This window comes from Notolepis coatsorum (genome assembly GCF_963971535.1).
Source record: "Notolepis coatsorum genome assembly, chromosome: 1".
NCBI lineage: Eukaryota > Metazoa > Chordata > Actinopteri > Aulopiformes > Paralepididae > Notolepis > Notolepis coatsorum.
The window spans coordinates 132,697,262-132,722,765 of NC_140165.1; the positions used below are offsets into that span (position 1 = coordinate 132,697,262).

General features: G+C 43.1%; 1 protein-coding gene across 1 annotated transcript in view; it reads left to right on the plus strand.

Moving 5' to 3' along the window:
* Nucleotides 1-25,504, plus strand: part of LOC311222792 (BDNF/NT-3 growth factors receptor-like) — a gene marked incomplete at both ends in the record, with an annotated part of 183,402 nt that overhangs the window by 80,091 nt on the left and 77,807 nt on the right. The window contains one exon of the mRNA XM_084307417.1: nucleotides 7,233-7,363. Coding sequence (XP_084163543.1) covers nucleotides 7,233-7,363 — 131 coding nt within the window. The remainder of the gene's footprint in view (nucleotides 1-7,232; nucleotides 7,364-25,504) is intronic.

The window sequence follows — 25,504 nt, forward strand, 5'->3', positions numbered from 1 at the left end:
TCTCCTCCTTGCAAACATTGCAACTGGCTTGACTTTCTATTTTTAAATGCTTAGTTCCAAACCTCTGACATTAAGTCTAGCTGCTCAAGTCAGTGGATATTAACCGTGTTTCGGGAGCGACGTGTTGTTGTTGTGATGTGGTCGCGACTCGCGTGTAGCGTGTAGCGTCTAAATTAAAGGGAATGTTTGTTGCAACGGTGAAAATTAAAGGGGAATGTGTTTGTTGTGGATAATTATTCTGCTCTGTGTGACAATAAATACATTAATGATGGTATATTATATGTAATTTAAAACCAAAACTAAGGCCTCCGTATGAGTTTAAGACGTGGACATGGTCATGTTTGTTGAAAAAAAATTTCTTTTTTTGACTGCCGATTTTTATTATTATTTTTCCCGATCCCCGATACTCTGAAAAGCACGTGATCGACGCGATTCCGATCACGTGATCGGATCGGGACATCCCTAGTATCTACAGTAGCTCTGAACACATCAACCTCATTCTTTGGCCATTGCAGTTGACACACAACACAATGTTGGTAGAATTACAAAAGATGAATACTGTACATGGCGTCATTCATCCCTTTGCACTAAAAACCCTTGTAGTTATAATATTTATAATATTACCCACCTGCTAAAATGGCCTGTGCAGCAGACAATTATTCAGACAATGAATCAGCTAATACATTTGTGAAATCAAATTTAATTTAAAGTTGATGAAATTAATTCTGAATGGTTTATGGTCATCTGTACATACTATGTGAAGAGTTAATTTGCAAAAACTGATAAACACCATACTTGAAAAAAATTAACCGATGGTCGTGACTTACTATTAAGACAGAGCCCGTTCTGAACCCTGAGTGAGTTTTGTCACAAAAGCCGTTATTGTAAAAAAAATTCCTTTTCTTTTTAACAAGATGTTAGCGTGATGTGAGTTGATGATGTACATTAGGGCAGAGCCAAGAAGAGAAAGCTGAGGAATATTAAGGTCACATAGCGGATACGTAGCACAAAATCCGCTTCATGTGTAACTTTGGATCAAAGTCATCTTTAAAGATGGGTTTTTTGGACAAAATGTTAGTGTGATGTGAGTTCATGTCCTTTAGGGAGTAGCCAAGAAGAGGAAAGATTAAACTTATTCAGGGAATGTAGCGAAAACGTGGCACAAAATCTGGTTAATTTGCAATCTCCATGGAGCTATCTGCTTTTGGCACAAAGAAATTTAACTTTAATTTAAAATAAAACAAGTTTGATTAATAAGTTACCTGTATTTAATTTTTTTTATATATATATGTTATTTTTACTCGAGCAAAACAAAATATATTGATATTGATATTGATATTACCTGGAATGCACAATGAAGTGATTTGTGAAAATGACAAAAAATGGAGATATAGGTTTTTGCAAATTAACTCTATATAATCAATAAAGATACCTCATCCTCACCAACCTCGTAATGAATGGTTTCTTTGTGACACGTAAAACGTTCCTGGCCAAAATCCCCAATCAGGTCTCTGACATCAAGGCCACCTAATCATCCCTTCCCCTTAATTGGCTGATATCAATCCCTGTCTCCTGAGCCATTGTGTAGTGTGATGTAGCCTATGAATGAATGAATGAAAACGTTTATTTTTGAACATGTATTCTCCATAAAACATCAGAGAAGCAAACTCACTAGATATCTTCAAAAGACAGCTTAAAACCTACTTCTTTGCTCAGGCATTTAAATAAAAATTCCTATCAAATTCATGTGTCGGTTCTATGCTAATTTGATCTCGCTATCTCCTCCCTCCTCTTTGACGAGACAAGTCACATCTCCACTCCCCAGACTGTCGAGGTTGTTCCTATCACCAGCCCTCACTGCCTCCCTATAACAGGTTTAGACGTGTCGATTATACCTTCTTCAACGGACTTGACTCCCTACTCAAACTACAATATGGACCAACTAGTAAGCTGGTCATTTGCAGCGATTGATCGTATTTTTTCTTCAAGGAAGCAGAGCGCAGCTGATACGCTGTGTCCAGTTGGGACATTTCAAGCGGGCTTTGCGATTGACATTTTGGATTTGTACATCCTCACATTCATGTTGATCGGCATGGGAGCGATCGCTATCGGGATCTGTATCTGTACAAGAATAATTCGGAAACACGATAACCGTATGGAGATAGCTATGGACAGACTCGAAGCCCTCCACATGGAATTTGTAAGAGACTTGCTGCCCATCAATCCGACGCTACCCGATGTCCCCCCCCCCCCCCACTCTCAAGTGTGCTGGAGCCTTTGGAACTCACAAGGTCACGTCGGGGAGTCGAGAGATAAGAACAGAACATAGCGTTCCTCCTACGCTTGTTGCACTCGCCCCCACCCCCCCACCCCCGGCCCCTTCAGTCGCAGTCCCATCCCCCACCCCCCCCTCCTCTGCCTTGGCACTGCTGATAACAAATGCGTATGTTGATGAATTTATGACTGTGTGCCATTATTACTACCAAATGTAATAATTGTGAAAGCCCCTTGAATATTGAATATTACTATAATGAAGAGCACTGCTCTGTTGTAATCCAAAATGTTACTATTTTATCACTGTTCTACGTATGATAAATACCCTGTTGTATGTCTGTTCCATTTTTATAATTCTTAGACTATCTCTAAACCGAATCATTTTAAACAATTTTTGTCATTTGTATTACTGAATGAAACTGTAAACAGAGAACCTATTGGGATACTAGGTCCTAATGTGAAACACTGTGATTTACCTTACCTTGCTCATGCTCGCTTATGCCTATATTTTTACTGTTGTGAAGCACTTTGAACTGCAACTTCTGTATGAAAAGTGCTATACAAATAAAGTATTATTATTATTATTATTATTATTATTATTATTATTATTATTATTATTATTATTATTATTATTATTATTATTATTATTATTATTATTATTATTATTATTATTATTATTATTATTATTATTATTATTATTATTATTATTATTATTATTATTATTATTATATTATTATTATTATTATTATTATTATTATTATTATTATTATTATTATTATTATTATTATTATTATTATTATTATTATTATTATTATTATTATTATTATTATTATTATTATTATTATTATTAGTGTGGGTGACCTGGCGAAGCCAGGTTGCCACCTACACTGTTGTTCTTGTTACTCTTTTTATTCTTTCTTTATTCCACCGATTTTGCAAACACCGCTCGTGCCAGAGCGTTCGCGCCCCATACACGTGGAAGGTATCAAAACGAGCGGCTTGCCTATGGCAACAGCGGTCTCCGAACTCGTAAAGTTTCACCGCACCGTCTGGCTACGAATCGACTTTAAACGGTAAAATTTCAGAAATGCATTGCAATTTAGAGTGCGAGATCCACCGATTTTGCAAACACCGCTCGTGCCAGAGCGTTCGCGCCCCATACACGTGAAAGGTATCAAAACGAGCGGCTTGCCTATGGCAACAGCGGTCTCCGAACTCGTAAAGTTTCACCGCACCGTCTGGCTACGAATCGACTTTAAACGGTAAAATTTCGGAAATGCATTGCAATTTAGAGTGCGAGATCCACCGATTTTGCAAACACCGCTCGTGCCAGAGCGTTCGCGCACCATACACGTGAAAGGTATCAAAACGAGCGGCTTGCCTATGGCAACAGCGGTCTTCGAACTCGTAAAAGTTTCACCGCACCGTCTGGCTACGAATCGACTTTAAACGGTAAAATTTCGGTCCCATTGGAAATGCATTGCAATTTAGAGTGTAGCAGCTGAAATAATCTTTTTTCCCCTACCTTGGGTGAATTGCGAGTGTGATCTCAATTTTGGACGTAGAAATAAAACAAACACATCAAAACGATGACACGGCTGTCAGTCCGCTCACAAAAGAAAAAGAAATGGAATTGGACATTTCTATCTCAACTGACGACTATTTGTTTGAAGGTTCTCCTCTCCATTGACCGTCATGCAATCGCACTCTAGAAATCTCTTTTTTTTTTTTGCCTTCTGTTCCGATCGCCGAAGGAGTGCCACAATATCGCACGAATGCCACAATATCGCACACAACCCTTCGCCTACTCATTGTAGTGCTTCTGTGCGAGTCACAACGCTTCATCTCTTATAGTTTTCTTTTAATCAACGTGACAATGCAGTCATGTAAAGAAAATTCAGAATATGCAAGTCATTGTGCTCACGGCTGATTGGTTCAGCCTTAACAGCTGTGAGGCTCAGGGCTCATGGCTGAGCTGACCTGCCAATGACATCATCCACTTAACCCATCATTGCCCATCACTGTGTTGCAGTACTGAATTGCTGGACAGCGCCATCTGTCTTGCGGGTTGTGTCATTGTACTCAGTAGGGATATCCTCTTTCATTTTTCATTGGTCCATGTTGACCACCTTTCATTGGTCGATGTTGACCACTCCCCTGATCCTTAGACCACGCCCCCTTAGGCCACACCCCCTCAGTGTATCTCTTGAACCGTTTGTCGTAGAGACTTGCGGATTGTGCCATTGGTCGATGTTGACCACCTTTCATTGGTCGATGTTGACCACTCCCCCGATCCTTAGACCACGCCCCCTTAGGCCACACCCCCTCAGTGTATCTCTTGAACCGTTTGTCGTAGAGACTTGCAGATTGTGCCATTGTACTCGGTGTAATAGTGTGTAATAGTGTAATAGTGTAATAGTGTGTAATAGTGTAATAGTGTGTAATAGTGTAATAGTGTAATAGTGTAATAGTGTGTAATAGTGTAATAGTGTAATAGTGTGTAATAGTGTAATAGTGTAATAGTGTGTAATAGTGTAATAGTGTAATAGTGTAATAGTGTGTAATAGTGTAATAGTGTAATAGTGTGTAATAGTGTAATAGTGTAATAGTGTGTAATAGTGTAATAGTGTAATAGTGTAATAGTGTGTAATAGTGTAATAGTGTGTAATAGTGTAATAGTGTAATAGTGTGTAATAGTGTAATAGTGTAATAGTGTAATAGTGTGTAATAGTGTAATAGTGTAATAGTGTAATAGTGTAATAGTGTGTAATAGTGTAATAGTGTAATAGTGTAATAGCGTGTAATAGTGTAATAGTGTAATAGTGTGTAATAGTGTAATAGTGTAATAGTGTGTAATAGTGTAATAGTGTGTAATAGTGTAATAGTGTGTAATAGTGTAATAGTGTGTGTAATAGTGTAATAGTGTAATAGTGTGTAATAGTGCAATAGTGTAATAGTGTGTAATAGTGTAATAGTGTGTAATAGTGTAATAGTGTGTAATAGTGTAATAGTGTGTAATAGTGTAATAGTGTAATAGTGTAATAGTGTGTAATAGTGTAATAGTGTAATAGTGTGTAATAGTGTAATAGTGTAATAGTGTGTAATAGTGTAATAGTGTAATAGTGTAATAGTGTGTAATAGTGTAATAGTGTAATAGTGTGTAATAGTGTAATAGTGTAATAGTGTGTAATAGTGTAATAGTGTAATAGTGTAATAGTGTGTAATAGTGTAATAGTGTGTAATAGTGTAATAGTGTAATAGTGTGTAATAGTGTAATAGTGTAATAGTGTAATAGTGTGTAATAGTGTAATAGTGTAATAGTGTAATAGTGTGTAATAGTGTAATAGTGTAATAGTGTAATAGCGTGTAATAGTGTAATAGTGTAATAGTGTGTAATAGTGTAATAGTGTAATAGTGTGTAATAGTGTAATAGTGTAATAGTGTGTAATAGTGTAATAGTGTGTAATAGTGTAATAGTGTGTGTAATAGTGTAATAGTGTAATAGTGTAATAGTGTGTAATAGTGCAATAGTGTAATAGTGTGTAATAGTGTAATAGTGTGTAATAGTGTAATAGTGTAATAGTGTGTAATAGTGTAATAGTGTGTAATAGTGTAATAGTGTAATAGTGTGTAATAGTGTAATAGTGTAATAGTGTGTAATAGTGTAGTGTAATAGTGTGTAATAGTGTAATAGTGTAATAGTGTAATAGTGTGTAATAGTGTAATAGTGTAATAGTGTGTAATAGTGTAATAGTGTGTAATAGTGTAATAGTGTAATAGTGTGTAATAGTGTAATAGTGTAATAGTGTAATAGTGTGTAATAGTGTAATAGTGTAATAGTGTAATAGCGTGTAATAGTGTAATAGTGTAATAGTGTGTAATAGTGTAATAGTGTGTAATAGTGTAATAGTGTAATAGTGTGTAATAGTGTAATAGTGTGTAATAGTGTAATAGTGTGTAATAGTGTAATAGTGTGTAATAGTGTAATAGTGTAATAGTGTGTAATAGTGTGTAATAGTGTAATAGTGTAATAGTGTGTAATAGTGTAATAGTGTGTAATAGTGTAATAGTGTGTAATAGTGTAATAGTGTGTAATAGTGTAATAGTGTAATAGTGTGTAATAGTGTAATAGTGTAATAGTGTAATAGTGTGTAATAGTGTAATCGTGTGTAATAGTGTAATAGTATGTAATAGTGTAATAGTGTGTAATAGTGTAATAGTGTGTAATAGTGTAATAGTGTAATAGTGTGTAATAGTGTAATAGTGTGTAATAGTGTAATAGTGTGTAATAGTGTAATAGTGTGTAATAGTGTAATAGTGTAATAGTGTGTAATAGTGTAATAGTGTGTAATAGTGTGTAATAGTGTGTAATAGTGTAATAGTGTGTAATAGTGTGTAATAGTGTAATAGTGTGTAATAGATCATTTAGTTTGATCTGCCACTTCTTGGACACATGGTGCCATGAGAAAGGGTGAGTATTAAATAATACAACACGAAAGGGAGTTTGTGTTATAGTTAATAAAATCACATCTGTAGTCATCTTCAAATGGTCTATGTTGACCACTCCCCCGATCCTTAGGCCGCGCCCCCTTTTTGTATCTTTTGAACCGTTTGTCATAGAGACTCGCGAGAGACCCTCTCCCCCGTTGGCCGGCGGTGCACAGGCGTCACCCACACTTTCACAATTTCCCCCGCGCGGAATTGTCTAACCCTACGGGAACGGCAATATCCCTAACCCTACGTTGTGAAGTGATTTGAGTATAAGAAAAGCGCTATATAAATGTAATGAATTATTATTATTATTATTATTATTATTATTATTATTATTATTATTATTATTATTATTATTATTATTATTATTATTATTATTATTATTATTATTATAATATACTTTAAAACTAACCATATTCTCTCTCTCTCTCTCTCTCTCTCTCTCTCTCTCTCTCTCTCTCTAACAGTCGTCCAGCACATTAAGAGGCATAACATTGTGCTGAAAAGGGAGCTTGGTGAGGGGGCGTTTGGGAAGGTGTTCTTGGCTGAATGCTACAACCTGTCACCAGACCTGGACAAGATACTGGTGGCTGTCAAGGTAAACAACAGCTTCTAGTTTTATTTGGTTCCTGTGGTTTCTACTTTATTGGCTTTATTGAGGTGAGGGGAGGTGTAGGTGTAGGCATGGCCGCCTAGTTATAGTTGAAAGTGGGGGTGCAATTTTTTTTGTATTCTTTTTTTTTTACTTTTTTTTTTTTTTTTTTTTTTTTTAATGGGCGGTTTGGAGGGGGTCCGGCACGACCCCCTCCACGGCAGATTTTTTTTTACATTTAATGAACACCTGTATGTGCAATTTCCTGCAATATAGAGCCTTCAATCTTGACCAAAATAAAGCTGCTCTTTTCACTATAAAACTCAGTTTATATTGCAGTATGATAGCTATAATAATAATAACTTCACTGCGAGGGCTCTTTTAGCTAACGCTAGCTAGGCATGTATGATAGCCAATTACTATTATAATAATAATAATAACTTTCCCATCCTCCCAAAGCCCCTCCGGCCCCGTTCACATCCGCAGCGGCAGTAACAACAACAATGAATTGACGCTATCAATAGCCCCAGTGAGCGCGGCGGCTGAATGAATGAATGAAAACTTTATTTAACAGATTGCAGAATGGGTACAATACAGTACGGCTCAATACACACAATTGTTAAGGGGATGCAGACCAGAGAAAGACGTTTGTCTTGTTTACATCAGGGTCCATACTAGCCCCTTTCGTGACTGTGCTGCACCGAGTGAATCCACAGTCACTTGCTCCTCAATGGGAAACCAACCTAGATTTACCCTGAAGGACTGGTTCTGGCCGAACCATTCATTATACAAGTATCACAGAGACATTACAAAGGTGCTCACAGTTGCACGAGGGGTTCTGACAGAGATACGGGATGGTTTGAAAGCTCGGCGTTGCTAATAAATATTTTAAATATTTTTTTATAAACTGCTCAAAGCGGCATTATTTCCGCCGTTGGGTGATCACAGCGCCTGCGCACCATCCCGTATCTCTGTCCGAAACCCTCGTGCAACTGTGAGCACATTTGTAATGTCTCTGTGATACTTGTATAACAAACGGTTCGGCCAGAACCAGTCCTTCAGGGTAAATCTAGGTTGGTTTCCCATTGAGGAGCAAGTGACTGTGGATTCACTCGGTGCAGCGCGGAGGCTCACCATACGAGAAATATTCAGTTTCAATCTGTTTGCGCATTTAGTATACAGTCACAGTGTTCGACTTACGTGATGATTTGCTCCATTTTGATGTAAACGCCGAAGAATAATCCTCACAATGTTATCCAATATCCAGCCTGAATTTTTCAATGGCATTCGAAAAAGCTGCCTCCCCCAACAATATACGTCATGCCGACGAACCGTGGCCCATGGGCACTGGATCAAACCATTAAAGTGGGGGGTCACACAATCTTTGGAAACTTAAAAACTTGCTATTAAGTGTCATTGCGTATTATTAATTTGATTGAAATTACATAGTTATGGTTAGATTTATATATGGGGGGGGGGGGTATATCATATTTTTCATATGATCAAAAAGTGGGGGAGCAAAACCAGACGTTTGCCCCCCATGTTCAATAGTCGTAGAGCAGATGCTTCGAGTGCTCTATTGCGCAGGCGTCTATGGGTGTAGGTGCAGGTGTGTGTGTGTGTGTGTGTGTGTGTGTGCGTGCGCTCGCGCGTGTGTGTGTGTCTCTGAGAGAGAGAGAGAAAGAGAGAGAGAGAGAGAGAGAGAGAGAGAGAGAGAGAGAGAGAGAGAGAGAGAGAGAGAGAGAGAGAGAGAGAGAGAGAGAGAGAGAGAGAGAGAGAGAGAGAGAGAGTGTTTAACAGAACTCACTTCAAGGCGGCAATAATGTGGTCAAGATGCATGGTTTCTATCTTGTGCCTGAACTGGCGTGGCTTCTTTTATTCACACATAAGCAGTAGTTGTACAACACTCTTCTCTCTTTGAGAGACGTTGGAGGAGAGAACGATAGGGGCGGGCACCACCTCTTTTATAGTCGCCCTAAGGTAGAATACCTGAGTGGCTACGCCCAGAGCGCCCTCCAGTGGGGACAGATATATATGCACCAAGGCAATCACTGATGGAGACAATTGTCTACACAGGTAAACAGTTACTAGTGTAAACAGTCATATGTATAGTTGGACAGTTACTAACAATCCCATACAGAGTCTCTTATCTCAACAGAGAGAGACTGTTAAATAAAAGTTAATAGATGTCAAGGTGTCCTTAAATAAATATTTGCCATTCATAGCTCGATTTTCTAAAAATAAAATATCTGACATTTTAAATTAGCTCTAGGGAGGCCTACATCGAGATAAAGGAATAGAGGTTTAGGAATTAAAGGGCATGTGTTAGATGAATAGCCACACGTAATTGCACACCTATGTAAAATATTTTTCACATTCACAATTTATTTTTGGAACAATTCAAACATTATTTACCGTACACGCGATTCCATGCATGCTCATCTGATCACATGGGACCACCTTCACATGAATTATGTGAGAGCAAAGTTTCACAGATGATACAATGAAAATGACACACAAAATGACGTGAGCAAAATTTGAAATGGTGTAAATCACATGACCCTTTGGAAAGGCTACTACTGTAACACGAGGAAAATGTGATTTGATGTGAATTTCATGTGGCTTCTCTCCACGGGCCGTTACAGCCTGCCCCAGCCTCCCAGGCGCCGTATCTCTTTCCAGGAAAGTTCTAAGCTAAGCAAAAGGGTGAAACAAAAGGTTGAGCGACACCAAAACTTCTGACTTCCGGGGACAAATTGAACGGTTCCCGTGGAGTAGGGTGTCAGACAGTGGCATCCATCCTCTTTCCGATGCTCCACCCATCCATCCATCCAAGAACACTTTATTCCCCATCCTGCGGTGAAACTGGATCTCATTGGTGGAAAGCCTCTCATTAACAATACATGACCTGAGAGAGAGACCCCCCCCCATGCCCTCCTACTCTATCTGTCCCCGTCCCCACTTCCTCTTTTCTTCTTCTTCTTCTCTCTCTCTCTCTCTCTCTCTCTCTCTCTCTCTCTCTCTCTCTCTCTCTCTCTCTCTCTCTCTCTCTCTCTCTCTCTCTCTCTCTCTCTCTCTCTCTCTCTCTCTCTCTCTCTCTCTCTTTCCCTCTCTCACTCTCTCTCTTATATACCCTTCCATTTCCTCCCTCCACCCTCCTCCCCTTCCCCAACCTCTTCCTCTCACTTCACCTCCATCACCTCCTTCCCCCTTTTCACCTACAATATCCTTTGTTTACTCCTCCCCTCAACCCCCCCTTCATCTCCTCCCTTCTTTTCTCCAGAGATTTGTGATCATAGATTTCTGAAGATATATATATTTTTAACACCCTCCTACACATACACATACACATACACATAGAATAGAATAGAATAGAATAGAATATAAATACTTTTATTATCCTGTGGGAAATTTGACACTGCAAATCGCTCAACATTTAAACATTTAGACATGACAGGTCACAAATTAGAATAATAACACAAATCAAATCAAGTTGCCTAGGATAAGAGTAGAGTAAAATAGAATAGAATTAAATGAAATAAAATATACAGAAATAAATACAGTAAGAATATACTGAGCATGGGGGAAGCAGTGTAAACAATTTGGTCAATATAATTATAATTTAAATCTAACTAAATGAAATATATATTCCAGTATTCACAGTGTCACAAGCTGCAGTATGCTTCAGGTAGTGTATTGTCCTCCTTGGGTTCCAATAAGACCTAGATCAATGTCTGGCAGCCATCGCTGCCCCCTGTTGTGGAGCCTGGAGGCCGCTAGTGATGCAGTGAGGCACAGTGATGCATTATATAGTCTGATGGCTGTTGGAATGAAGGACTTCCTGTGCCGTTCAGTGCTGCATTTGGGTAGTGTGAGCCTAGCACTGAACATGCTCCTCCTGTCAGCCAAGTCTGTCTATAGTGGGTGGGTGGGGTTTTCCCTGATGGCCTGGAGCTTAGCGAGGCTCCTCCTCTCCGCCACCCTCGCTAGAGAGTCCAGCTCCACCCCAACCACGCTGCTGGCCTTCCTGACCAGCTCATTCAGCCTGGATGTGTCCACTGCTCTCAGTCCGCTGCCCCAGATGCACATGCACATGCACATACACATACACATACACATACACATACACATACACATACACATACACATACACATACACATACACATTATGTACTTCCAGTAACTGTCACCACTTACACCACAATATCCATACACATACTTACATACATACATAAAGCAGCCATTTACATATGTATGGGCTTTCCAATATATTCCACATTACAGAATCCTATGCCCCCCATATACAATACATATTACAGTATGATACAGGCACTAATATGCCCTAATGGTGCTAGTTTTACAGGCCACTATCAATCAGCCACTCAACTATAATACAGTAGGCTACACTTTACGGTCACATTACTCACTGGGGTGCCATCGATCACACATGTGCATACTCTCACACACACACACACACACACACACACACACACACACACACACACACACACACACACACACACACACACACACACACACACACACACACACACACACACACACACACACACACACACACACACACACACACACACACACACACACACACACACACACACACACACACACAGTACTCGGGCATGCACATATGGGCCTGTACACATGCATACACATACGTCAAATTCCACACACCTGGCGGGCGATTTTCACCAGGCGACCGATTTTTTAAGCGAGGTGACCGACAGAATTGTATCGCTTCCATTGTTATGAATGAGAAAAGCCACACGGCAGGAGATTTTCGAGCGACGATCGCGCAGCAACTTCTGTCGCCTGGCTAAATATCGCCTCAATCCTATTTTTTTTAGGCGACGGCAGGCGACACAGCAAGGACAATGAGCAAATAACATGACTTCTACTGGTGTATCATTTGTAATATAAATTAATGTATCAATACATTCATTGATCAATAGCCTACATGTTATTACCATGCTACTTATGTTAATTATTATTAACAGAAACAATTTAAATAAATAACGTTAGTTGGAGAAGCTATAGTGGCCGCTTGTCATTAACTAATAAATTGACAATGCGCCACGATGCACCTACTAGACGTTTTTATACTCGGGTAACAAAAGAAGTTGTGGATGTTGATGAAACCGGTCTATTTTGACATGCCCTGAGTGGGAGTCGAACCCTGGTCTCCAGCACCGCGGGCGACATCGCAGACCACTATACCAAGAGGTGAATTCACTTCTAAGTAATGGGTCTGGATGCCTTTTAAAGGGAGTGAGTTTACTTGCAGTACCGCTATGTGCCACAGTCACTTCACAACACATGAAGTCCATCGTGACTGTGGATATACTTACGGACCTCCGTTACACTCACCCCCCTAAACTCACACCACTCAAGGCATCCGGGTCACGGCACCACTGAAACCGGTCTTATTTGACATGCCCTGAGTGGGAGTCGAACCCCGGTCTCCCGCACCGCGGGCAACATCGCAGATCACTATACCAAGAGGTGAATTCACTTCTAAGTAATGGGTCTGGATGCCTTTTAAGGGGAGTGAGTTTACTTGCAGTACCGATACGTGCCACAGTTACTTCACAACACATGAAGTCCATCGTGACTGTGGATATACTCACGGACCTCCGTTACACTGACAGAGTTTAATGTCCAGGCTGCAGCTGATGTAGTTTGTAAGGTTTATTGTCCAAAGAAAATGATGGTTGAGAACAGAACAGTTTGCGTCCTCCGTGAAAAAACACTCTCAGTCTCAGCAGGTGCATAACAATACTTGTCCAATTGGTGGTAGTGAACGTATTGTAGCGATCAGTCATGCAGTAATGTCAGGAAGAATGAGGAGAGGTTGTAATCGTATTATGGTGGTTTAATTCCAGCTCAATATTGGTTTTTACAGGTTAACACATTGTGCACCATAAACGGCTTAAGTCGTTATTGCCCGCCATGCGTTGAACGCCAACAACGGCGTAAAACGTTTTTGGGATCAATACGCCTCGTCAGCGGCGATGACGAGGCCCTCAACAGGCGGCCATGTTTTCCCCCGCCAGAGGTATCCTGAGCGTTGAATCGACAGGTGTCCACAAGGCCGACAGCCTTGGCGGCCGAGGGATCAGCCATGTTGGATGGGTTCGGCTTGAACAACAAGCCGTCACCGTCCTGCCGCGAGCAGCCCGCTCTCCGATCACTCCCTTCCCCAACACCAGCGGAAAAAGTGGGCTCTGATTGTTTCCTTTGGCTGCGGGCCGCGTGCCTTCGTTGAAGCGCGGGCGGCCCCACTTTTTGCTTCTCATGGGGACAGGGGCTGACACCCAGTTGATGGCTGAGCCTGGGTCTGTCCGTGAGAATGTTGTGCTGTCAAGCGGCTCCCACACCATAAGCTGTGTTGGTTGAGCCTGGTGTTAAGTCTGTCAACTATAAGTGTTGTCAGCAGGGGGGCTCGAAACCTTTTGAGGCACACAGTGCGGGCTTCCCCGGCCTCGCCTTCGCCAGGCCAGGTATCATGTTGGTGCCTCCCACTCCTGAAAGATTGGTAGTGGTCTCGCAGGCACGCGTGATTTGGGTGGTAGTAATATCACTGCAGGGCTAAGGTGTGTAGGAACCCATGGGGTCCTTACACCTTGCATGTCCGGCTGCAGAACAACTCCTCAGCATGTTCTGGAGGGGTGTTCAGTGGGGGGGCTTTTTTCACCTAGAAAGCCCCCCGTATCAAACCGGCCCTTTCTGTCGGTGTCCCCCCTTGGGTGCGATTGCCTCATGGGTGGTGTCAGGGTCAGATGTCCCGACACGGAACGCTCTGCTCGCACGGTTCCAGGGTTGGCTACGCACAGCGGGTGGGACCGGGCCAACTATCTACAGTTCCTGGCGGACCTGCGCCACATGGCGGCGGGTACGTTGGGAGTGTCATCACATATGACTACGGCAGTACCATATGTCGAGGTGGATGGAGAGAACGCTGAGGCGGGGACTTGTGTTTACACAACCCCACCCGTTTTCGGGTTTGGTACAGACCCTATTGTCAGGGTCTCCAGCAGTGACAGCTCTGGTCAACGAGATCCAATCTCTGTGGACGAAGCAAGCCATCGTCGTGGCGTTCTCCTCCCGGTGTTCTCTGGTGCCTGAGAAATCGGGAGGGGGGGGGTGTCAGACCCAGGCTGGACCTGTCCCATGGGAAGGTTCAGCATTTTTTGGATCGTCTACTACCTGTTGAACACTGTCAGGTGGGGGTCTGGTTCTCCTCCATAGACCTGTAGGATGCGTATGCGCATCTCCGATCTTCCATCCTAGGGCTTACCTACGCTTCCTTTGCAGGGTTAGCGTATGAGTACCAGAGGCTGCCGTTCGGTTTTCTCTGGCTCCCCGCATCTTCACCAAGTGCGTGGAGGCCGCACTGGGGCCTCTGCGTCGTCAGGGGTTACGGAGTGTATTCTTCCCTGACGACGTTCTGGTCCTTCGCGGTCAAGGTGGATCGTCAGGTCTCGTACCAGGCAGGTCCCTACCAGCCTGGGGTTTGCTGTAGACTGGAAGTAGAGTACTCCTCTTCCCAGTCAACGGTTGGAGGGCTATGGGCATCCCTCTCAGAGCGTGTTGTCAACACGCTCGGGAGGTTCCGTCCTAGGACGGTTACGGCGCTGTCTCACGTCACGTTTTTCACCGACGCCTCCCTTGCAGGTGACACGTCGGGCCAACGCAGTAGGGGGCAGCTGGCAAACCATGCTGCCCGGTCTGCGCTACGTTCAATGTGTTGGTATTGAAAGCGGTCCTTCTGGTCCTCAAACGGTGTTGATCAGGACGGACAATACGACGTCAGTGTCGTATATCGACAGACAGGGAGGAGTACACTCCCCCCGTCTGCACCAGGCGGCGGGCGGCTGGCTATGGGCGTCCTCCATCTGCGCGGCCTGAGGGCTCCCCACATCCCCAGCAGGGAGAATGTGGGTACAGGTGTACTGTCGCGGGGCGGTCCTCATCCTGACGGGTGGGGATTACGTCCGGACATAGCCAGGCAGGTCTGGGACCGATGCCGTGCCGCCTGGGATTCTTCCCCATACATCTGTTAGGTCAGTTGTTGGGACGGGTACGTTGAGGGGCGCAGGTTCTTGATCCTGATGGTGATACCATCCGGAATGCGCATGCTCCCTCCACTGTCGCGCTTTACGCGGGCAGATGGCGTATGTTCCAAGTGTGGTGTAAGGCGGGGGGCCGGGACCCAGTCTCCTGCCCCCTGGATGCTGTCCTTACCTCCAGTCTCTCCTTGATGGACTGTCGGCTTCGACGGTGAGGGTATATGCAGCAGCTATATCCTCCTATCATGAGGGATTTGAGGGGATGTCTTGTTCAGCCACCCTCTTGTGAAGCGCTTCCTGCTTGGCGCTCGACGCGTTGAGCCGGTGCAACGCTCCTTGGCTCCGACTTGGGATCTTCAATTGGTCCTCGGTCGGTTGTCCTTGGCCCCGTTTGAGCCGCTCGAGCAGGCGCCATTGGAACAGCTGTCGTTCAAGACCGCGTTCTTGCTGGCCGGCACCTCCGCTGAACGCGTGGGTGTTCTTTGTGCTCTCTCGGTACATCCAGAGTGCCTGTCTTTTGTCCGATTGCGGTGCCACTCTGCGGCCTAATCCTGCCTTCGTGCCTGTAAATATCCGGAGTTCTTCCGCTCCCGGGATATTGTGGCCCAGGCGGTTCTTGGGTCTGTGGCCTTTCCTTCTTTCCATCCTTTGGTAGGGTAGCAGGAGTGTGTGGGTATGGGCCACAGTGTGTTAGGTCACACGTGGTTCCGCCTGTGCTGTGTGTTCAAGGGGTTCTAGTTCCCTCTTGCTCGCACTCAGGTGGAGTTGACTGCGCCCCCCCTTCATTAGGAAGGATGGGGTGACAGGGCTCCCTGAACCCCTTGATGTGGGCTTACGGGTCCTCAGGGGGTACATCTGTCGGGTCTCGCGTCCACTCTAACCCATATCTCAATAGGCTTAAGAGCGGGACGCGATAAGCCAGATACGAAATATAACGATAGGTTATGTATATAACCTAGTTATATGAGTATTGGCTGAGCGTCCCGCTCTTAAGCGGCCCTGAGTTCCCTTTTGAGGGATCTTTTACTGGAACGGGATTTTGGCGAGGAAGGGTGTGTTGGTGACCATGGCCATGGTCTTATAGGCTACGCCTCCATAGAGGCGGGACCCGGTCAGGTGTGGGTGTACAAGTTGTTTTCGTGGTGGAGTACAGTAGGTACAGGAGATAAGGGGTATCTCAATAGGCTTAAGAGCGGGACGCTAAGCCAATACTCATATAACTAGGTTATATACATAACCTATCGTTCTCCTCTCACTGAGAGGCTAGGGGAAAGAGAAAGAATGGGAGGAGACATCTCTATTTATACTCGTCACCTGGTGGTGTTCCTGAGTGTGTCCGCCTAGAGCGCCCTCTAGTGGAAACAGTTATTATGCAGTTAGACAGTTACTAGTGGAAACAGTTATATATTTTTGTATTTGTATTTATTGGTTTAAAATACAGAGACAGTGCATATTAAGAAACATTTGACTGTAAATATGCCAGTTTAGCCAAGTTGGCTAATTTTCAACTGTAGTCTCTGGGGCAGGTGACATGAGCACAACAATAATTAAAACATAGTACAATAATTAAAACACAGTAGGAATCAATATAGGTTGCAATACACTAAAATACATACAAATAAATACATTAAAATACAACCCCTCAGTTAAAAAACATAGTACAATAATTAAAACACAGTAGGAATCACTATAGGTTACAATACACTAAAATACATACAAATAAATACATTAAAATACAACCCCTCAGTTAAAATGGTCGCACACTTGACCATCTCTCAACCATGATTTTAAGTTAGTTTTAAATGAGATGTAACTTTGATACTCCCTGAGCCGTGTTGGCAGACTGTTCCAGGTGTGGGCTGCTCTCACGGAAAAGGCTGTCTGACTAAAAGCAGACCTCCTGTTTGGGACTACACAGTCCCCTCTGACTACAGACCTGGTATATCTATCAGCAGATGCTTTCTGTTTTATGAAAGTACAGAGGGGGGGGAGGAGCCAAGCCATGTAGGATTTTATAGGTAAGGCAGGCATCTTTGAATTTGACAAGATTGTCCCAGCTCAGTAGGTTCTGGTTTGTTATGCTATGACAATGGTGGTGGCTGTTTGTTTTCCTGTCCAGAACTTTCACAGCCTGATGGTAAACTACCTGTACAGATCGTAATGTTGTACAGGAGGCTTGTGTCCAGCTAGTCAGACAGTATGTTAAGTGTGACATAATAATGGCATTAAAATACAGTGCTGCTGCTTTTGTTGACAGAGAGTTTCTGATGTGACGGAAGTTTGATAAGTGAAACTTTGCATTGTTTACTACCGATTTAATTTGTTTTTTAAATGTAAGATTGGAGTCCATTTTTATCCCAAGGTATCTATATTCGGATACAACTGTCAACCTTTCTCCTCTGACATAGACATCAGGTGAGACAGTATTCATCAGCCTCTTTGTAAAAAACATGCAAACAGTCTTTTTGGTGTTTAAATGCAGACATGAGTTAGTCAACCATTCAGTGACCGATGTCAACACCGCTGTTAACTTGTTGTTATATGCAGTTAGACAGTTACTAACAATCCTACACAGAACCTCTGACTTCAACACTCCCACTTAGGGTTTAGCATACTGGATAACTTCTTGGAAAAAATACATTTTACAAAGGAACTAATATAATCCAAAACATCAACAGGATATGACAGTCAATATTTACACTTTAAACATGACCCTTGCAAATCCCTTCAATTTTTATTTGGAACAGGTTTCCTCATAGTGTCTGCTACCCTGTCGTCCGTTGGACAGTGAACCAGTGTTATTCTTTCTTCTCTGATGACAGATCTGATGAGATGATATTTCTATATTGGCATGTTTACATCTATGTTGACACACTGGGTTCCTAGCAATCACAATGGTTCCCTGGTTTTGATTCTATTATATGTTGTACCACTGTATTGCACATCGTTGCGGGCAAGATCACCCGCATTTCATTGTATACCTGTATGCCGTGACAATTAAAACTCTTGACTTGACTTGACTTGACTTGTTGCCCTCATAAACAACAGCCTTCATATATACACAGTGTCCATCATTTTCAAAAACCACCTTCTCTGGTATAGAGGATACATTCCAATTACCTATTACATATTAAGCAATATACTCATAATCTTATCTCCATCACTTCTAGCAGTTGTTCTGGATAAATACACTCATGTATGGTCATAGCTAGAGCTGTATATTCGGCTTCACTAGTTGATAGTACCATTGTGGGCTGCTTCTTTGTTTTCCCACGAAACCAGTGAGCTGTCTGTATTCAAACTCACACAATATCCTGTACCTTTAAGATAACAAAAAAAACATGTTTGGCTTTAATCCACATGCTCCTCTGTGGGGTCAGCAAAATGCTGTGACCATCTACTCTCTACAAACCATTGGTCAGGGCAGGTACACATTGTTAAATAAATGAGGCTACCCACAGCTTCTCTGTACATTTTTTACATTTGTCAGTTTCTGAGCATCCTCCTGATAGACTAGTCACATGGTGTTTCCCTTGATCTACATTCTTACATGTCTAAACGTTTCAGGGTCTTTCCCACATAGTTACATCATTGAGAACATGGTAAGTCATCCACCTTTGTATTTAAACATGGGATCCATTTTTGTATTTAAACATGGTAAATCATCCACCTCTGTACTTAAACATGGAATTAACCATAGGATCCATTTCAGTATTTAGACATGGACTCTAATCAGGTATTTAAACCCGGATTCTACTCCTCCCGTATTTTAACCTAGAGTATCCTCCCCCTGCCTTTAAGCAGTGTAGCCACCCTCCTTCAGTATTTAAACATGGAGTACCCTCCTTCAGCATTTAAGCAATTAGTCACCCTCCTTCAGTGTTTAAACATGGAGTACCCTTCTTCAGCATTTAAGCAATTTTCTATGAACCATACTTTGTATTTGTCGTGGCCTTCAATACCCTCCCGGATTGAATACACCCATTTTCCTCCCACTGTCTGTCTGCCCTCTGGTAACTTGGTTGAATACACCCATTTCCCTCCCACTGTCTGTCTGCTCTCTTGCGCCAATCCGTAGGTGCGTCTCCCGTCTGCCAGCTCCATGCTGTGCCTCTCCGGGTGGAAAGTGTCGTCAAAGTTCTTGAACCAACTCCTGTCGTTGATGACATGGGACGACGCACCTGTGTCCACGATCAGTCCCCTTCTCTGGGCTCGCTGCAGCTGGGCCGGTCCGGCGATGCACGCCGTCCGCGCCCCGAAAGCGCAGTCTTCTTGTCCCGTTATTCTCCGGGCGTCGTCTTGATCCGTCTCACGTCGACCGTCGCCGCCATCATGTCCGCTGTCGTCATCTTGTCCACAGCCGTCTTCTTGTCCGTAGCCGCCATCTTGTCCGTAGCCGCCATTTTGTCCATAGCCGCCATTTTGTCCATGGCCTCTGTCTGGTCCATGGCCGCCGTCTCGTCCATGGCCGTCATCTTGTCCATGCATGTATTGCGCGCTCTGGTCGTGTTTCTTCATGCACGCTCTGTCTGTGTGCCCGTGGATTTGCAGAAGCTACACCAGACAGTCTTTGTGCAGTCGCTCCTCCGATGGCCTTTCTCTCCGCATCGCCAACACGCCAGTTCCGCCGTGGTCCTGGTCCTCTCCCTTGGCATCGCTCGGGCCTTTAGCACCCTCTCTCCCGCCTCTGCAGCGGCTGGGTGGGTATCTTCTGAGGCCTTGAAGTTTCTTAACTTAGCCTTGAACTGTCCCAGCGTCATGTCCGTTGAACCATGTGTTACCAGGAGTGTGAACGGTTTGTACAGCTCCAGTAGTCCTCTCATCATCATCGCCATCATTAGCCCATCGCTCGATGCTTCTCCGGCACTCCTCAATGGCGTCGTGATTTGCTCCGCTCTGTTGACGTATGCGGTCACAGTCTCGGTGTGCCCCTTCCTCAGGGCCGTCAGTGCTATGTCGAGGGCCACGACTCGGGGTCTTCCTCGCCCGATGTAATGCTCTCTCAACACCTCCAGGCTTTCTCTGCCTTGGTCTTTAGTGTCGCGGAATATCAGCCCCAGGCTGGTGTCGTCGAGCAGCGGCGTTAACTCACAGTACGCGTCTGCGTTACGCTGGTCGTCCAGGGCTTGCTCTTCCGCCGTCAGTTTTCTCGTGGGGGCTGCCAGGATCGTCTCCTTCAGTCCTGCACCGTGCATGCAGCACAGCATGCGCTCTTCCCAGAGCTCGTAGTCCTCTGCTTTGTAGTACAAAATGTCCCTCGGAATGAATAAAGTATATCTATTCTATTTTAATATCTATCCATCCAGATCATTGCAGCGTGATTCAGTCTTAGTTTTGGAGATGTCTGCTGTAGAGATATCTGCTGTAGAGATGTCTGCTGTAGAAATAGCTTCTGTAGAGATGGCTGCTGTAGAGATGTCTGCTGTAGAGATGTCTGCTGTAGAGATGTCTGCTGTAGAGATAGCTGCTGTAGAGATGTCTGCTGTAGAGATAGCTGCTGTAGAGATGTCTGCTGTAGAGATGTCTGCTGTAGAGATGTCTGCTGTAGAGATACTGGTAGCTGCTGTAGAGATATCTGCTGTAGAGATGTCTGCTGTAGAGATGTCTGCTGTAGAGATGTCTGCTGTAGAGATAGCTGCTGTAGAGATGTCTGCTGTAGAGATAGCTGCTGTAGAGATGTCTGCTGTAGAGATGTCTGCTGTAGAGATGTCTGCTGTAGAGATGTCTGCTGTAGAGATACTGGTAGCTGCTGTAGAGATATCTGCTGTAGAGATGTCTGCTGTAGAGATAGCTGCTGTAGAGATACTGTAGCTGCTGTAGAGATATCTGCTGTAGATAGGGTGACCAGACGTCACGCATTGCGCGTGATTGTACAGCATTTCTGTCTCTTTCCACTCGTCACGCAAATTGAGACCATGTCCCGCATGATTGGTTGTCATCCGCGCTAACAATCCCCCCCCCCCCCCCCCCCCAGCCAATGTGAAGAACCTCTATGCGTCGCGTAACGTTACTAGTATATGACCGCGAGTGACAACGCATCCTGGACATCCAGGCGACATGACAATGTAGTCCCAACGCTGTTGCGCGCGGAGGATCCGTTTCACGAGCCTGGCGCAACGAACCCAGGCAAGGGATACACACGCGCTACAGATCAGATCAGTTCCACGCGCTGCTTTTACAGTATCTCCGCTGCTCAGCACGAGAGAATAGCGCTTGGTCCAAGTTTGAAAATGGGAATGCAATCCCAAAGGGTTTAGATTGAAAACGAATGATAACAATAAATAAGATGCGAGTAACCGTTCATGTAACCGGTAACCACCCCCCGCACAAATCAGTGCAGGTGGAAGATAATTGTATTCTGTACTTTATTATTGTGCCATTACTGTTCCTGCTCTCATCACTGCAGTGCCAGTGTGAATCCCTGGACTTGTGAGTTGTTTTGGTGAGTTACTTTTGTTAGTCAAAAGTCAAAGTCAGCTTTATTGTCACTTCTCGTAATGTGCAAGACATACAGAGAAATGTAATTGCATTTCCCCCTTCCCACAGTGTATATAAAGAACAAGATCTAATATAAACATAAAGTAACATATATAGTACACTATAAACATAAAGTAACATAGTACACTATAAACATAAAGTAACATATGTATGGACAGTATACAGGACTATATACAATGTAGACAGTAGCTAAAAAAAAGAGAATGTATGAGTGAATGTAAATAGAGGTAAACGAGAACTTAGTGCAACACTTTTAGCAGCAGTGGTACATAGTAATAAATAATGGCAGTAAAATACAATAATACAATAATGGCAGTAAAGTGGCAGTGAGATGATGGATATGGCAGTAAACTAATATGATGTACACTAAATAAATAAACTAATTAATGGCAGTAAAGTAAAGTGGCAGTGTGCACACACAGACACACACTGCCACTTTACTTTGTGTGTCAGTGGGGGTTAGTGTGTGTGTGTGTGTGTGTGTGTGTGTGTGTGTGTGTGTGTGTGTGTGTGTGTGTGTGTGTGTGTGTGTGTGTGTGTGTGTGTGTGTGTGTGTGTGTGTGTGTGTGTGTGTGTGTGTGTGTGTGTGTGTGTGTGTGTGTGTGTGTGTGTGTGTGTGTGTGTGTGTGTGTGTGTGTGTGTGTGTGTGTGTGTGTGTGTGTGTGTGTGTGTGTGTGTGTGTGTGTGTGTGTGTGTGTGTGTGTGTGTGTGTGTGTGTGTGTGTGTGTGTGTGTGTGTGTGTGTGTGTGTGTGCGTGTGTGTGCGCGTGCGTGTGTGTGATACGACTGGGGGTCCAGAAGTGATTGTAAGTCTGGGTGGTCATTTTATTTATTTTGAGTACTTACAGTTTTTCTCAATTGCTTTGGTGCATTTCTCTGATCAGAATTAAAGTTCTCATAACTGTTAGTTCAACCTCCACAACATTTTGTCATTTGTGCACATCATAGTAGCAGTTTCTCATTCCTCCGAACAAATTGCAAATGCTTTTGGACATGCATCAATTGCTTTCATACAATTCTCTGCTGTTTTATAACATTATCATTTGCTTATGTCATGTCAGTCAAAATTAACTAGACTTATGACTGCTGAATAGTCATTCCCTATAAAACTAATAGTCCTCATTTCATTGATTGAGTCATTACATACAAAAATGTTGAACTAGTTGTCAAAATCTATCAATCACGGCCTCACAATGGCTGAGGCTGGTCAAAGGGTGCAGCCAAATGTTGAGAGAACCACTGTAAATTAAATTACTGTATTCAAACATTTCGTCGGGAGAGCAGGTGTGTATACTGGACAGTAATTCAGCACTAAACAATCTGCACTGCACTACTGCCATTGTGTCATACATGAAGCTTGCAGTGGGACAAGAACTTGTCACTTTTTACATTTTACATTTAGACAGCTTTACTGCAGCACAGATTTACTGTATTGTAGTGTATAGTAGTGTTACAGTAAATATTTGCCATATTTACAGTATGGTACTGTACTGCATTATTTTACAAGTGGGAAGCACTATTATTGTACACTACAGTAATATGGGTTACTGTAAAGCAGTATATCTCATGTTTGCTGTACATTACTGTAATTTTACTCTGCACCACATAGGATTGCAAGACAACCTCGCAGAGGTGGAAGAGGGCCCCTTTTTACTCCGCAACAAGAGGAAGCCATTTGTGCAATGGTGATTGCAAACAATGCCATAAGGTTGACAGAGATACAAAGCGCTGTTATAGAGGATGACAATATCTTTGGGAATATTGAATCCGTTTCAATCACTACAATTGAATTGAGTGCTCAGTGGAAATTAAATGTGCATGAAACAATTGTAGTACAATTGACAAATGAGTAGCCATTTGACTGGAACAGAGTGAGGGAGATCCGCCACCAGTATGCACAAGTAAAACATTTATGTGTTCTATGCATACTCTAATGTTCAGTGCTGTAAACTGGTTACTTTGTGTAGTGCCATGCAGTACACTTACATGACAGTTCATACTGTACAATATGTTGTCCAAAATGCATTATGTTACACAGGAAAAGTTTATAGTTTTTATCTCTCTCTCTTCTGGGATAAAGCGTGTACCAGGGAACCACTGCACACATTATACGTTGATGAGGCGGGTTTCAATCTGGCACAAAGGTAGACCGCGTGGAAGAAATCCCATTGGACAGAGAGCAACCATTGATGTCCCAGACCAACAAGGAGGGAATATTACAATGTGTACAGTGTGTACAGTATTGTGTAACTGTAGATTTCAAATGGCTGTGCAAATAGTGTATAGTGCTGTCTTGAGCATTTTCAAGTAGTGTCACCAATATCTGACTTTTTTGCATTGGAAAACACTTACAGAGTGTCATAATGAAAACATGACAAAGCCATTTGACTATCTTGTTCATAAACAATGGTGGCAGGACTTTTCATTTTGATGACAGTGACACTTTCATTGACATGGATACTTGCTTTTGAGGAATGAACTATCCATTTTGAGCAAGTGACACGCTTCTGCACGTTATCAACTAGGTTTTGCAGTTTGTACTAATTGTTTTGAGAAATGCACTAACAGTTATGAGAACTTTAATTCTGATCAGAGAAATGCACCAAAGCAATTGAGAAAAACTGTAACACCCATTAGAGACAAAAGAAAAGAAAAAAAATGAATAAGGGCAAAACATATTAGACTTGGGGTCATTTTAATGAGGACAGTGGCGGATGAGACTTGAAGGAGGCGACAGGGACAGTCCACCAAAAAAAGGGGAGGGGGCTGCACTGGGGGGGGGGGGGGGGGGTGTCCCACATTGTCCCTCACAAACATACCCTTTGTCCCACATTTGGTTTATTGGGATCTGGTCACCCTAGCTGTAGAGATGTCTGCTGTAGAGATAGCTGCTGTAGAGATGTCTGCTGTAGAGATGTCTGCCATCACTCCAATACAATGGAGCTGAATGGCACTGATAATAATGTATGGCGGGTGTACTTCAGTAGAAAATAGTCCCTACTGCAGCTCACAACAAGGTATGTGTATTATCTCCAGTAACCAGGGCCCTGTTCCCCGTACCTGGTTCAACTAAGTCGATCAAAGCCAGCTTAAATTAACCCAATGATTGATGTCAGGCTATCTCGGTTTCTCGAAGGCTGATTCGGTCTCAAACTATCTTGTTAATTCGAACCAGACTTCAGTAATCAGGATAATTGTGTGTGGCCATTTTACCTGAAAAGGGGGAGGTGTCTGTTACGAGTGAAACGTTTTGTTGGCATGGTGGTGTGTGGAACCCAATTGCAGCAGATACACGGGGAGAGAATTGACAGGAGGCGGAATGCATGGTTGGCTCTTTCAAAATAACGTGCACTTTATTTGTGATACACGGAGCATAATATAAAAAGAAACACTTTGAAACTAGGAAAGAAAAGAGAGACGTGGTCTCAAAACGATATAAACACAACTACACAGAGTACTCACGACGGTGAACAGTAAACAAAAGTAATGACCCAGCAAATGACTGCTGGGCCGACAACACTTAAATACAAGGACTAATTAGAGACAAGAGGATGATTAGTGAA